The 16,116-nt window shown below is 49.1% G+C and overlaps 1 protein-coding gene across 1 annotated transcript in view; it reads right to left on the bottom strand.

Annotated features, from left to right (window-relative positions):
* Window positions 1–16,116, bottom strand: part of RAB11FIP4 (RAB11 family interacting protein 4) — a 117,024-nt gene that overhangs the window by 70,054 nt on the left and 30,854 nt on the right. Inside the window, exons 2-3 of the mRNA XM_041725033.1 lie at window positions 8,874–8,961; window positions 8,021–8,109 (exon numbers count right to left, since the gene is read on the bottom strand). Coding sequence (XP_041580967.1) covers window positions 8,021–8,109; window positions 8,874–8,961 — 177 coding nt within the window. The remainder of the gene's footprint in view (window positions 1–8,020; window positions 8,110–8,873; window positions 8,962–16,116) is intronic.

The following is a 16,116-nucleotide window of genomic DNA, read 5'->3' as shown; positions in this document are numbered from 1 at the left end:
GTCTAAATGCTCTTCCCTCTAACTCCACCTCTGTGTTGCATCCTTGGGGAAAGAAGTGTGGATGTGAACTGACCAGATTTCAGGATGTTATAGGATCAAGGCTTCATAGGGTCGTCAGAGGAGACTTAAAAAAGACAACATTCTAGAGGTTCTGCGTTGACCAGCTTGAGGGACAGCCTGGGCATCCGGAATCTTAAAAGCTCCTGAGAAATTATAATATGCAGCAAAGTTTGAGAACTTCTGGTCTAGACACTCAGTTTTCAAATTTAGGGGAGGCATTAGAATTCTTTGGGGAATTTTTACAAAGAGACAAATGGACCCCTCTCCAGATGAATTAAATCAGGATCTCTGGAAGGTGAGTCCTTGGCATCAGTGTCTTTTGAAAGCCCCCTACATGAATCCAGTGGGCCAGGAGGGTTGAAAACTGCTAGTTTAGACTGGGTTGCCTTTTTTTTTTTTTTAAGATTTTATTCATCCATTCATGAGAGACACAGGCAGAGAGAGAGGCAGAGACACAGGCAGAGGGAGAAGCAGGCTCCATACAGGGAGGCTGATGTGGGACTTGATCCCAGAACTACAGGGTCACACAGAGCCAAAGGCAGACGCTTAACCACTGAGCCACCCAGGTGCCCCCTAACTTCTGTCCTTACGCAATTGTATGTATGTGTGTCTTACCACAGTTACCTGTGTCAAAAATGTACCTAACTCATGACTGAGGGAACCAGCAGGTTGGGACAGCTGCTTCAAAGGAGAATGGGAGAGATTCCAAGTGTGTCTAGTCAATGAAAGAAATAACGTTGAAATTAAATCACAAAGTCAGATGCAAAATTGGTTCGTCTCCTACAGGGTAAAAATCAAACCAAACACTTCCAATATGAGACGTAAGTGACCACTCTCCCAAGTCTGTTAAGGTGCTAACTCGGTGTGAGTCTGGGTTCATAAGGGAAGTGTGAACTTGAGCAGCAAGGTGGGGTTTGGCAGGAGGTGGAACCCACAGGTATTCCAGGAATCCAGTGCTCGTGGCTTGGCTCAGCCCAGTCTTCCTAGGGCAGGGATGGTTGGGGGCAGAAGGTCAGGGACAGGAGATCCAGGGTGCACCAGGGTGAGAGGACAAACAAAAGGCCCTTCAGCATCTGCTCTGCTTCTTTCTAGAGCCACTTCTGCTCTAATCAGAGTTATTTCCCCGAGATACGGCTCAAAGATCTTTTATTCTTATAGAAACTGTGAGGCTTGGGATGAGCAAATTATTCCTTTCTTTAAGAGGAGGAAGGTCGTGGAACATAGAAAAACACTGTGGCCATATGAAGCAGAAAGGATCACGTAGGGCACCCCCCCCCCCCCCGCGGAGCCTTTAAACACCCTCCCGCCTCACCACATCAGCGCGAGCATGACGCCACCACCCACACCTCCAGCAGCACAGCTGAATCAGAGTGCTGTTTGTCAGAACAAATATTTTTAGAATTTAAAAGTGCCATTGTCACAAGTGGTTTTAGAAACACTTGCTTTAGGATGGAGGAAATTAAGCAAGGATACACTTGGATATTAGGTTGGTTCTAGAAAGAAGCACAGGGCAGATTTTTAACAGCTGTCCTGGCAGACTGGGGCTCGGCAAAGCTCCTCCTGAGTATGACCAAAAGAGCCAGTCTGGGCCCGGGCTTAAAGTCTAGGTGAACCCCATATGTTTTGCCACCAGGGGACCATTGCAGCATATCCTTGCCAAGGGCTTCTGGTTCCCGTGAGGTGAGGTGGGCAGGAGGGAGGGTAAGGGGCTGACAAGAAACAAGGGAAACTGGGTCCCTACCTCACTCCAGACATCAGAATTAATTCCATGGATCAAAACTTTAAATATAAAAACTAATACATTAAATAAAAATAAAATAGAATGGGGCGCCTGGGTGGCTCAGTCGGTTAGGCATCCGCCTCTTGATTTCAACCCAGGTCACGATCTCAGGGTCATGAGATCCAGCTCCACATTAGGCTCCATGTTGAACGGAGAGTCGGCTTGAGATTCTTTCTCCTTCTGCCCCTCCACCACCACCTCACACAAGTGCATGAGCAAGCATATTTTCTTTCTCTCTCAAGCCTGTTCTCTTTCTCTCTCTCAAAAAAAATATTTGAAAATAGAATATTTCCACAGTCGTGGATAAGAAAGCCTATCTAAGCATCACACCAAAAGCCAAAGCCATTACAGAAAAGATGGGTGAGTTAGCTATAAAAGAATTGTAAATCTGTTGTCATAAACAAAGTTAAAAACTAATGACAAGCTGAAAAACTATTTGTAACGTATGTCCAAAAATGTAGTATTTCTAGCCTTTATAAATCAATGAAAATTAATACATGCATAAAAACTACAGTGAAGAATGTGGGCAGGCAATTAATGAACAAAGAACTCCAATAAATGGAATTTAAGAAATTCAACCATATTCTATTCTATTCTATTCATTTATTTTTTAAGTAATCTCTACACCCAATGTGGGGCTCGAACTCACAACCCTGAGACCAAGAGTCACATGCTCCACTGACTGAACCAGCCAGGTATCCCAAGTTCAACTGTATTTCAATTTTAAAAAGCAACCCTAACTTTTTTAGCTTCTCAGATTAGAAAGATTTGAGATATCCCTCAACAGTATCAAAAAGGTAGTTGAACTCTGACACAATCCTGATGGGAGAGTACATGAGACAACTCCTCTGGAAAGGAATTGGCAGTTGAATTAGAAATTTTAAGATTAGCACCCTTTTGATAAAATAGTTTCTACTCTGTGATGCCTGTGTGGTTCAGTTGGTTAAGCGTCTGCCTCTTGATTTCGGCTCAGGTCTAAATCTTGGGGTCGTGGGATTGAGCCCCACATCGGGCTCTCTGCTCAGCTGGGAGTATGCTTGAGAATTCTCTCCCACTCCCTCTCCCTCTCCATCTGCCCTTCCCCCTACTTGTGCATGCTCACACTCTGTCTCTGAAATAAAGAAATAAATCTTAAAAAAAAATAGTTTCCACTTACCACATTTTATCCCAATGGTTGGCAGACTTTTCTGTAAAGGGCAGATAGTAAATATTTTAGGCTTTGGGGGCCATACAGCTCTGTGGCAGTCACTCAGCTCTGCCATTGTAACATGAAAGCTGCCACAGACAAGAGGCAAGCAAATGGGGATGAATGTGTTTCTATAAAACTTTATTTACATAAACAGGCTGCTAGATTTGACTCATAGGAACTGTAGTCTACCAACTTTAGACTTACTCTAAAGCAGTGATTGCTGCTGTGGGGAACCATTTTGATTACACTGCTTTTATTAATCCCCCAAATTATATATATGTATATAATTTGCCCAATAAGGAACTGGTAAATAAATTTGGTTGTCTTCATATGATGAAACATTACATAGCTATTTAAATTTATGCAGAAAAGTAATATAGCTGCATTATTCCATAGCATGAGGTTGGGAAATAGCATGTAAGTGAGCTATTAGAACTAATAAGGGGGTTTGGTATGGCTGTCATGACAAGATCAACACCAAAACTCAAAAGCTGTCCTACACACTAGCCATAACCAATGGGGAAATATCATGGTACAAAGATTCTATACGTAACAGCAATAGAGACTCTAAAATATAGTTACCCCATGAAGAAATGTGCAGAACCTATTTGAGAAGATCATAAAATTTTTCTGAAGGGCATAAAAGAAAGCTCGAGGGGATCCCTGGGTGGCGCAGCGGTTTGGCGCCTGCCTTTGGCCCAGGGCGTGATCCTGGAGATCGAATCCCACGTCGGGTTCCCGGTGCATGGAGCCTGCTTCTCCCTCTGCCTGTGTCTCTGCCTCTCTCTCTCTCTCTCTGTGACTATCATAAATAAATTTAAAAAAAAAAAAAAAGAAAGCTCGAATAAATGCAGAGATATACTATGTTCCTGGATGAGAGAATTCCATATTGTAAAGAAACCAATTCCCTTCAATTCATGTACAAATTTCAAAAAAAAATCTCTAGTAGGGTTTTTAACAGATTTTGACAAAAAAGAGTATTCTGGGAGAGAAATATGTAAGCATGACAAAAACGTTTTTAAGTAAAGACGGATGGGATGCCTGGGTGGCTCAGCAGTTGAGTGTTTGCCTTTGGCTCAGGGCATGATCCCCAGGTTCGGGGATCCAGTCCCACATCAGACTCCCCGTAGGGAGCCTTCTTCTCCCTCTGCCTATGTCTCTGCCTACCTCTGTGTCTCTCATGAATAAATAAAATCTTAAAAGAATAAAATAAAATAAATATAGCAAGTGTGGCTGGGACTGGTTTTGGCTCAAAATAAACAGAAAAATAGAGCAATCTAACAGACTAGAGTCCAGAAAGAAACCGTGTTTATAAGGAAATTCGGCATATGAGAAAGCGGTGAAATTCTAAATGAGTGGGGAAACAGGGCTTATCTGACAGGAGGAGCTTCAACAGCTGGCAACATTTGGAAAATAATAATGCCAGATGAATGTATCCTTACCGAAACCAAGTGGCAGGTGATCAAAGCACTAAGCATAACATGTTTTGTCTAAAAGTATTAGGAAAAAATATATAGGGGGGATATGTCTATAGCCTTGAGATAAAGAAGCATGAAATGTAAATGGCCTAAAAGGACTGGTAATAATTACTTAAGAATTTAAAAATTCTATGCAATGAAGGAGACCAAAAACAAGATTAAAATACATAAAGATTGATGGTCAGAATATATATTTAGATGTCTTATAAGTCAATAAGAAAAAGATAAACTACCCAAAAGAAAATGAGCAAAGTCTATGAGGAGGTAACTCCCCAAAGAAGAAACCCAAAGGGCCAGTGAACATAAGGAAGCATGGCCTACCTCGCCCGGAGACGGCAATGCCATGAAAGGGCAGGTGAGTTTCCTTCCATCAGGCTGGTGAGGGAGGAGGGAGGGGAGGGAGGGGATGGGACATGAGCTTTCTCACAAACTGTCGGATGATACATCAGTACCGCCTTTTTACATGAAAACTTTGGACACATCTAATAAAAAATAATACAGCATTTTTAGATTTCTAATCCTAGAAATACTTAAAGAAACACTATGCAGCACGCATAAGGATGTGCAGGATGTGGAGACAAGGTCAGTGCGAGTGAGCCCTGTCACTGCAGGAATGGAAATGGTGTCACTGGGGAGGGAACTTGGAGCCACTGTGGAGGATGAGGTTCAGGCCCAGAGCCTCAAGGAAGCTCAGTGGAGGTCCTCCTCCAGGCTGGGGGTGGTGGGGGGGTGGGGGAGGCCAGGGCAGAGGAAACCAGAGTGGGGGCTTCCTAGAGGAGGTGTGAGTCTTAGTGATGAGCAGAAGTTAGCCCAGGGACAGTGCGTCGGAGGACGTCCCAGGAGACAGACAAAACTTGCGAAAAGTCTGAGAGTCTTGACCTTATCATAAAATGAGGAACAGTCAGATGTCACCAACCTTGGCGTTGTGAGAGGTGAGGCTGGGTGACAGAAGGGAGTGACACAGCAGCTTCTTAGGAAGATGTGGCTCTGGAATAAGGGTCTAGAGAGGGGAAGGCTGGGGGCAGTGAGGAGAGTGGTAGGCAGCAAGGGAGAAGGACAAGGGGTGAGTGGGGACCAGGGGACTCGAGGCTGGCTGGCTATGGGGGCGTCAAGAATGACTCTCTGGCTTGGGGCCCCACTGGCTGGTGACATCATTCACCAACATGGGAGTTTCACAGGAGGAGCAGGTGCCTTGATGCCCTATTCATTTTATGGGGTTCCCTATTAATCAGCCCACGAGAGAGAATGACCAGGCGCCCGGGATCTCACAGCCTTTGTGGGGTCAGCTTGCATTTCACCGCCCCCCTGCCATTCAGGCGCGGGGGTGGGGCTCACCCGCTCCCCACCCAGCCCCCTATGCTGTATACGCTGCACAAGGGGTAGCCTGCGGAGCAGGCAGGCCAGCCTTGGGGGGACTCCCACAGCGCTTCCAAGACCCCAGCCGAGGGACACCCATCCATGGACACGAGGGACACCCGGCATCCCCTCTGACCGCATTCAAATCCCCTGCAGCAGGAACCTCGCTCAACAGCCGGGTTTACCCAGTCCTCAGCGACGCTTTCTGGTGCCACAGTGTCACAGGCTCTGAGGACGCGTGCAGGGTGACATCCAGTAAGTTCAAGAAACAATGTAGCACAGGCACCCACCTGGGAGGGACTCACCTAGGCCCTGACAGCAGGCTGAGAGGCGAGGCTGTGACAGCCAGCGGCTGGAGGTTGCGGGGCAGGGTGCCCCCCGCAGGCAGCAGCCTTAAAGCATCTCCCCACTGTACCATAAGCCTCATGGAGTGGTGAGGTCAAAGGTCCCCACCCTGGGCTGAGGAGAGGGGAGGCTCCTGCTGTCCCATCAGTGTGTCATCCCCACATGGTCCCCAAATCACCCCTTACATTTTTGTCTCTAGCAGCCCAGGTTCTTGCCAGTCTCAAGCTGACCCCTAGGGGACAGCTGGGACACAGCCAGGTGCTGAGGGCTCCGTGTTTAGGATTAACACCTGCCAGAGGTGGGGTGGTGGTGGCATGCCTGGGTGGCTCAGTGGTTGAGTGTCTGCCTTCGGCTCAGGTCGTGATCCTGGGGTCCTGGGATCGAGTCCCACATCAGGCTCCTTGCGTGAGGCCTGCTTCTCCCTCTGTCTGTGTCTCTGTGTCATTTATGAATAAATGAATAAAATCTTAAAAAACAAAACCTTCCCCAGGCTAGCCTTCTCCTCCCCCAACCTGAGGAGCTGTGGACCTTTAGCCAAACGGAGCCCAGAGCTGCACATCCCAGGGGCTGAGGCAGGAAGGGGATTCATTCACATCATGGAGGCCTCTCACCTGGCCTCTGACCTGTGCCCCCACCGACTCCCAGCACTCAGGCGCCCATCATAAGGAGCAGTGCCCAGGGCAACCAAGCTGCCCAGCTGGATGCCCCAGAACGAAGTTGCCCAGTGCATCTAGGGATTGCTCGTCACCTCCCCGGCTCTGGCCAGCCGAGCCACCTGAAAGAGCCAGACCTACGTGGAGGGAATGAAGGCTCACCACGGAGGGGCTTAAACAGAGGGAAATGAAAACACCTGTGCAGGCAAGGTCCTGAGAGAGAAAAGGAGGGCCACTGGGGTGACTTGAGGTTCCACTGGCCTATTCTTCGTGCTCTTCTCAAACTTCCAGACTTTGTCTTCTGGAAGCGTTGTTTTACAAGCAGAGCATCCTCCTGGAGCCCAGGGCTTCTGTGCCTGTCTCTTACCTTTTCTTCCAGAAGCACGGATGGCCATGTGTAGGGGCCAAGGGAGCAGCCTGTGGCTGCAGGAACAGGATCTGCCCTGGCGATGCTGGTGGGGAGTCAGCCCGGGCTCCACTTTGCCCTTTGCATCCTTCCCAGCTGGCTATCCCTGAGTTGCATCCTTCGTAAGAAACCAATGATCGCAAATACAGCGTGTTCCCGAGTTCTGTGAGTTGTTTCAGTGAATTATTGAACCTGGGTTGTGGGAATCCCCATGTTTGTGTTCAGCCAGCACAAGCACAGGCAGCCTAGGCACCCCATCTGCGGCTGCCCCTCTGTGGGGCAGTCTTGTGGGGCTGTCCTTGGCCCTGGGGTCTGCACTAAGTCTGGAGCTGAGCTGAGTGAATTGCTAGACACCTGGTCGGTGCTGGAAAACTGGCAGGCTGAGGAACTGTTCGGGAAAACCCAGCCAGGGGTCCGTTGGCTCAGGGGGTTGTGGCGCAGGAGAAAAGAACAAAATCACAGCCCTGCCTGCTGTTGACCTCAAGTCTATCACCTTCTCTGTTTGAGACTCAGTTTCTCCTTGGAACCAGAAGGTGGGGAGTAAACGTGCTCTCCGAGGACCCCCTGCCCAGTCCCTGCACTCTTTCATTGCTCAAAACCATTTATTGACTTTGAAGCCAAAGGGTCCTCTGAAGGGGAGGTCCTGGGGCCTCCCAGACACTAACAAGGTGGAGCAAAGGCAAGATCAGAAAGGTCAAGGCAGGGCCTTGGGAGGCTCCTCTGTTCCTTCTACACGAGGAGGTGCCTTCTTACCTGCTCCACACAGTCCGGGATCTCTGGCGTGCAGGGCAGCGTCCCTGCACTCTCCACAGACAACACATCCTTCAGCAGCTCCTCGCACCCTGCAGACAGACAGACAGACAGTGCAGGCTCAGAGCCTCAGCAGCTTTGCTTCTGATTAACGGGCCTTGGGGAGGAAGGGCCATGGGCAGGCACATGGCCCAAGGCTCCAAGAGACCAGCTGATCCTGCAAAGGTAGAGATGGAGCATCAGGCTACTGGAGGAGCTGGCCCAGGATTCTGGGGATGGAACTGAGACAGGTCCTTGCCCTCCGGGGGGGCGTTCTTCCGTGAGGACTAACCCCAACAGAGAACACACAAAAGAGACTCCCAAATGCAGAGGGCAGGTCAGGGGCAAAGAGAATCAAGGAGGCCTTCCTGGAGGAAGGGATATAAGACAATACTCCCTGCCTGGTTCACAGAGACTCCAGATGCACACATTCCCCCAAGCCTGTGGATTTGCCCACAGCTGTCCTGGTTTTAAAAATGTGAGTCCCAGCTCCTGGGAAACTGCTTGGGAGTTTGATCATCCTGGAGGGAGGCGACCTGGAGGAGGACGCAAGGAGAAGGCAAGCAATTGGGAGTCTTTCTCTGCGGGACAGAGGATGGGAAGGCTGGAAATCACCGTCCCACTGGTGTGGGACTCCACGGCAGAGGTTCAGAGACCCTCCCCACAGGCCCACTGCTGGGGAGCCGCGGGAGCCCCAGATCATCCTCCTCAGCCCTGCCGGGAGGAAACCCAGCTAAAACCCCCAAGTCAGGCCAGCCTCTGCAGCTGGACAGGATCCTGAGAAACTCTTGGGACCCCCTGCCCTCGAAGCTCTCACCTTTCATGGCGAACACCCCTCGGCAAAAGTCTTTGAAGTTGATTCTCCCAAGATCGTTGGGATCCAAATATTTTACAAGTTTTTCCACCTGTGAGAGGGAAGGAGAGACAGGTGTGAGGTCCCCAGAGACACTCCAGGGGGTTCACGGATCTGGGATAAGGCTGGCTGGGGAGGCTTGTCACCTGAGCCAAGGGAACACCAGGGGTCCCCTCCTAGGCCTCCATGCCCCACCGTGGGGTCAGCAACAAGCCCCAGACAGCAGCAGGGTCACTCAATTCTGCTGAGGTCCACAGACAGCACGAGGAGCCTTCCAACAAAGACTGGCACATGGAAAGTGAGTGCTCTGATTTTTTAACCTAGTGGTTTCTTTCCCACAAAAATAATACAAGCTCACTGCAGAGACTCCAGAAAGGAGAATGAAACCCTGCTGTTTCCCACTTTTCTTTAAAACACATAGTTTTAACCACTTTTTTTTTTTTTGTAGTTCTGAGAGACCCTTGGTCAAATTCCCCTCTGTCTACAATGAGGAAATAGTTATAGTTACACTCTTTAAAAATTTAAAAATACAAATCAAATAAGACTTCAGGCAAAACCACTTATGGTCAACACATTGGCTACATTTGCAGAACTTCATGTGGGGAATTGGATACCGAGGGCGTTTCTATCTATCGATCCGGGTGCTGGTTGCAGAGTGAAGCCCGTGGAGCTGTCTGCTGGTGGTTGATGCACTTTTCTGTTCAATTTGTACTTTATACTTCAATTAAAATGTTTAAAAAGGCAGGGGCATCTGGGTGGCTCAGTGGGTTCAGTGTCTGCCTTCGGCCCAGGTCATTATCCCAGGGTGGGATCGAGCCCCGCATCGGGCTCTGCTCGACAGGGAGCCTGCTTCTCCCTCTTTCTCCCCACTCATGCTCTCTGCACCCCCCCAAAATAAATAAATAAATAAGATCTTTTTAAAAATGTTAAAAAATAAATAAAGTTTGTTAGTAAAGTTTTTTAGCCCAAAGGAGTCAGCCACTCTTGATGTTTGGAGTGTTCTCCTCTGCTTAACCATTTATCAGAGACCTTTCCATGTGCCCAGCGGTACTGCCCATATTTTTAGTGGTTATAAGATCCGCTGCCCAGGGGATACACCCTCCTCTACTTACCCACCCCGAATAATTGGGCATTTTTGTTTTTCCCCACTTTTTGTCATTACAATTCATTTTGAGGGTCTCTATAGCGGTGTGGATGACCAGTCGCCCCCTGGCCTCTCAGATCCCTGACTTCCTCATTGCTTTCTCCCTCATCCACCCCAGCCACCCGGAGGGCTTGCCCTTCCTCCGGTACCACTCACTCAAATGTCCCACTCCCTGGCCACATCCTCCCTCCCTTCCTGCCCTCCGGGAAGTTCTTCAGCTTCCCTCAGACTGCTCCCTCTCATGCACTTCTAATCCCTACACAGAGGGCAGTCTGGGGGCTCAGGGCATGATCCTGGAGACCTGGGATCGAGTCCCACGTCGGGCTCTTTGCATGGAGCCTACTTCTCCCTCTGCCTCTCTCTCTCTCTCTCTCTGTCTCATGAATAAATAAATAAATAAATTTTAAAAATCCCTATGTAGATACTGCATCCTAAAGCCACCTTCTTTTCCACACTGCCCCTGGGATCCCACCAATCAGAGACATCATCATCTCCCTTCTTCACTGCTGCGGTATCTGATTCATCTACCCTTTCCCACTTTTAGCCCTCCACCTCATTCTCTACTCCAACTGGCTTATGTCACCACCTCCCCTCTTAAAAACCTTCCAGTGACTGTCCACTACCCTTAGGATAAAATAAAAACTCTGGTCCCTCCAGCCCCACCTCCTTTTTCTGTCCCTCACTGCATTCCAACTTACTGGCCTTCAGTCAGCTTGTCAAGCAAACCAAACTCTTCTCTGCCTCAGGGCCTTTGCACATGCTTTACTCAATCTCAAATGCTCATCCTCACCTCCCACTCTCCCTCGCCCCGCCATTCATCCCCTGACTTGGACTCATCCCCCAGGTCGTTGTTTGTACCTGTATTAAAGGCTTCTCCCTGAGACAAGCCTGTCCTGACCATTCCCATCTAATTAGGGTCCACCCTGCTATTACCCTGTCTCTTGGCACCCTATACTTTTCCTTTAAACCATTTGCTGCAATTTGTAATTATATTTGATGTGATAATTGTATTATTTTGTATCTTCCCCTCCAGAAAGTAAGCTCCCTGAGGGCAAGGATCACGTCTGTTTTACTCACCACTCTATATATGGTAGCACGCACCATAACTGGCACATAGTAGGAGCTTCACAAGTATTTGTTGAATAACTGAATATGAATGGTTCTACAAATCACCTAAATTTTAAAGGCTTTTGATAACAGTTGCCAAATTTTTCTCTGTAAAGATGTCTTAATTTAGTCTTCAACCAGAGCCACTGACTTCAAAATTGCCAGCTCTGGGTATAGTTTCCTACTTTTTGGCAATGACCAATTCTGTAAGAGGTATCTTTTCTAATTAATTAGTGCCATTTCCCATCCCCCCTGCTCCCCCTCATCCCGCCCATAGTTCCAGCACCCGAAAGTCAGCTTCTTGATATTCCTTCCAGAAGCCTGCTTCTAAATCAACCTGTAACTTAGTGGCATCCCCCCACCCCACAGCACACATGCAAGCACTCATTCCCTCATTGGGTATCTCCTGTATGCCGGGCACCCTGCCGGGGGCTGATGGCTGAGCACACACGTGGTCACACAGACACACATACACAGACATACACACGCACATTTGCACACACTGTCACACGCTCATCATCAGGCACCTTCCCTCTCCTCCCAGTAATCACCATCAATGTCTTAAGCCTTGTAGGGCAAGGAAGAGCTCTTTCTCAGACTCCTTTTGGGCTGGGTTGAAGACTCCTTTGGGGCTAGGCTATGAGAGCGCCCTGGAAACTGTAGGGCAAGGCATGCAGGAAAAGGGTAACTGCTACTGGTATTGTTAGCACCGGTATTGTAATGCCTTGGCAGACATCCCCTCACCCACCCCGCCCACCACATGCTCCAAAGCCCAAGCTGTGCTGGGGATTCATTTACTCATTAAGGACCAGGTTTCCTGCATGCCCCCGGGCCATGTGTCCAATGGTGGCAGCTGCAGCAGAGCTCTGAGGCCCTGGTCACAGGCTGTGGCCTGGCGTTATGGGACGTGCCCAGCTGGCTCTTGAAGATGAGCAGTGAGCAAGAAGAGACCCCACATAGGTATCTCTCCTCCCTCCCTGAGCTTGGTGGCCCTACGCTGGGACCTCTCTTCCAGCTGAGGCTGCTTCTTCCCCTCGGGTGTGAGTCTGGGGATGACAGGTGGGCAGAGCCTATAAACCACCTCTCTGTGAGCCCCTGAATCCAGTACCTACCGGGACCTTGGAATTCCAGTGAAGGAAGAAGGTGGCTCCCTGCCAGCTCCCACCAAGGCCAGAGCCTCCCAGTCCTGCAGCTGTTCCCCCCACCCCACCCCCACAGCAAAGAGCCTGACACTGCCAGGCAGTGACATGGCCTCTCAGAATAGCAATGCCCAGGTGTCATCCGCAGGGCTGCAGGGAGCCCCACCCCCCAGCCAAAGTTCCCCCTCCTGTCTTCCTGCCCTCTTACCACCAGCACCAGGGGTGGGTAGGAGGACTCTGAATGCATGGATGGGCTGGAGCCCTCAGGACCTCCCAGCCTCCTGGCACTCATCCCTACACTCCCTTCCAGGGTCAGAGGCTGTGCCTTAATTATCTCTGATGCAGTCAAGAGTGGAGTCGTTACCGACTGCAGAGCCCCAGCTTCAGGACCACCTAAGAGGCAGCAAGCTGTGCATTCTGATTCTGTAATCCAGGGTGTCTGTCACCCCCTGGGGCCAGGGGACACTGGTGGGGTCAGGCTGCCTGGCCCCCCACCTCCAGGGAAAGCCAGCCTGGAGCAGAGATGCAGGGGTGTTTGATGACAGGCAGATAGATGAAGTCCTGAGGACCACTTCAAAGTCCCTGAACACCCCTGAGCTATGTATTAGGCGACTCCCACAGGGCTCATTAGAGACCCCCACCCCGTGTGTGTGTGGAAGGGCTATGTAAACAGCCATGCAGCCCTTTAGAAGGTGCATGGGACCATGGCAAAATTATTATAACAGAAATACCAATTAAATTAATAAACACCATCACTGTAGGCTCGAGAACTCTCTAAATAAACAATAGCAGAGCTTATGTGGAAAGGTATTAATATTCCTGCTGAGGGGGCACCTGGGTGGCTCCGTGGTTGAGCAGACGTCTGCCTTCAGCTCAGGGTGTGATCCTGGGGTCCTGGGATCGAGTCCCTCATTGGGCTCCCCGCAGGGAGCCTGCTTCTCCCTCTGCCTGTGTCTCTGCCTCTCTCTGTGTCTCTCATGAATAAATAAAATCTTTTAAAAGATAAAAAGTCTGCTGGGTTCATGAAGAGCTTGACAGAAACTACAGCATGGTGTCTCAATGTCATCTCTAGTCCTCCCAACAATGATAACAGTAGCTACAATCATAACCTCCCATTCCACAGCTGAGAAGACTGAGGCTCACGGAGGTTAGACATTTAGACAGTCACTGCAGTGGTAACTCTTAAACCTGGGTCCTGCTGGCCTCTGCTGGCACAGAGGATCCACTTCTGTGGGCTTTCTGCTGGGGTGTAGTCTCAATCCCCCAGCCTCTGTGTATCAGAGCATCTTTCCCCGCTGTAACTGGGGGCCTCTCACCTGATCACCAAGAGTCTCAACCTTCCTGGACACCAAATAACCTTTTGCCAGTGCACCCCAAAGGTGCATTAAGCTGACCCAGCTCTTCATTTTATAGATAGGGAAGCCAAGTCCCAGGCAGGGGAAGGACTTGCTCAAGGTCACAGGGCAAGTACAGCAAATAACCCCCACATGTGGTCTTCATAGTGAAGGCAGGCTGCAAGCACTTGACCCCCCCTGCCCCCACCCCCATGCTGTACCCACCACTTGCAGCTGGGCTGACCAGGGGGTTCCACTTGGTTCTCCGTTGGAGGAGGAGGGCACCCGGGGCCTGTCAGGCCTGCAGAACCAGTGTTGTCCCTAAAGCACATACAGCTGGGTCATGAAGCTGGCTGCCAGGGAAACGGTCCTCACTGGCAGTAAAATATTGATCTTTCCATTTGGGGGCCACTCAATTACCAGGCTTCCCCTTCTATTTCTGTTGCTTTTCTCTTTGGGCTGATTCTTCTCCCACTCATTCCCCTGGGTTACATCTCTCGAAGCACAAACCAGGCGATGTTCAGAGCCTCGCTGTTGCTGCCGTCTGATTGATCACCAGCCAGATGCTCCCTGAGCCTGTGCCCAGCCACTCACGCCTCCCTCATTTTGCAATGTGCCAGCCGGATGGGCTCAAGCAAGCCATTTGCCTCTCTGAGGCCTCAGCAGCCTCATCCAAACATGGGAAATAAGTGGCAGTCTGCAGGTGAGGTGCCTAATACGTGGTAGCAATTACTGTCCCCAATCAAGCAAATGTTTGGTGACTGTTCCCTTGTGCCAGGCCCATTCCCAGCTCTCTATTCATATCAATGTGTTGAATCCTCACAACCAGCTCTGAGGCAGAAACTATTATTATTCCCATTGTACAGGTGAGAAGCTGAGTCACTCGGGATTGTGGCTGCACAGCTAGTGGGAGGCAGAATTGGGATGTGAACACAGGCAGTTTGGCTCCAAAGTCCATGGTCTTTACCAATAATTATTATTATTTCTACTAACCAAATTGCGATTATTTTTTTTCTCACAAGTTTGGGGGCTTGCTCGGACCAGAGAATGAATACATTTTTATTCTGGTCTCTTTTCCCCTAGAAAAACTGGTATGGGTGCAGGAAACCTTTACTTAAATTTGAATATTTAAAGGGAAAATCATCATTTTAAGTGTTGTGTTGCTAAAGCACGTCTCCAACTGTTATCCCAGATGCAGCCTGGAGACAGACTCAATTTTTTTTTTTTAAGATTTTATTTATTTACTCATGAGAAACACAGAAAGAGAGCAGAGACAAACACAGGGAGAGGGAGAAGCAGGCTCCTGCAGGGACTCAATCCTGTATCCCGGGAGCACGACCAGAGCTGAAGACAAACGCTCAACCACTGAGTCACCCAGGCGTCCCCAGACTTAAATTTTAAAAATTAAATGCCAAGATTAAAACCCAAGGAAGGCCTCTGGTTTCAGCTAAGATGGAGTCAGTTCCTATCCTCTATCATTTCCACTGATTGTAACTAAAAACGCTGGACAGCATACATAAAGCAACTATATGTGGACTCTGAAGAGTAACTACTAGCAGGCAACTTGGGAGGGAAATTAAGACTTGAAGCAAAAATATACAAACAAACAAACAAAAGGCTTGAAGATGAATATGGCAATACATTTCCTGGTTTATTTTTCCCTTGTGTATTTTCTAGCCGAGACCCAGGTAGCCCAAACCCCAGAATCGCACAGCAGGTGTGAACAGAGAAAGCTTCACATGAAGCTCTTCCTTCTTGATGAGAGGCCAGGGAAGGGGGCCCTTTGGGAACAGAGAGAGTAGAAGAAATGCCCTACCCTGAGGCAAGCCCCAGTCTCAAAGTTGGAGGGGTGGGTCGCAGCAGTAATAGCAGCCAGGAAGGCATCTAGAACTCCAAGAGAAGACAAATATTTCTCTGCGGAATGAGCATCTAGGAAAAAGGGTCAAAGTGGGGCGGCAGCCAGGGTGGGGGGATTCCTGTTACTTCTTTCTCTCTTTCTTCTTACCACTTTATCCTGGAGGTAGATCAATCATAGGAGAGATGAAAGCACAGAGGGAAGACAAAGCCTCATATTTCTAGCCGAAGAACGAAGAAAAGGGACCCCTGAGAGCTGGAGGGGGTGCAGTCACAGAAAGGAAGGAGTTCAAGAACAGGATCCCATAAAGCCATGTTTGAATTCCCATAGCCACTCAGGAGCTGCACGTACCTGGAACTAACCACAAGCACACCAAAGGCTTTGAGAACTGAACGACAGTGTAGATAGTGGACAGACTGGCCCCAGGAGAGGACATACTTGAAGTGGATCTGAATAGTCTTTCAAAGGCTTTGAAAACTGGACAGTGGAACAGAAGGCAGGTTGGGATCAGAGATTTCAACTGAACAGGGTTGGTTTCCTGATTTAAACAAACAAACAAAACCCTCAAATTTATATACTTTTAACAGGACTCAGAGTCTCATAATACAATATTCAAAACATCCAGGAC

Source organism: Vulpes lagopus, chromosome 12 (assembly GCF_018345385.1).
Source record: "Vulpes lagopus strain Blue_001 chromosome 12, ASM1834538v1, whole genome shotgun sequence".
NCBI classification, from domain to species: domain Eukaryota; kingdom Metazoa; phylum Chordata; class Mammalia; order Carnivora; family Canidae; genus Vulpes; species Vulpes lagopus.
This window is presented reverse-complemented; position numbering and strand designations above follow the sequence as displayed.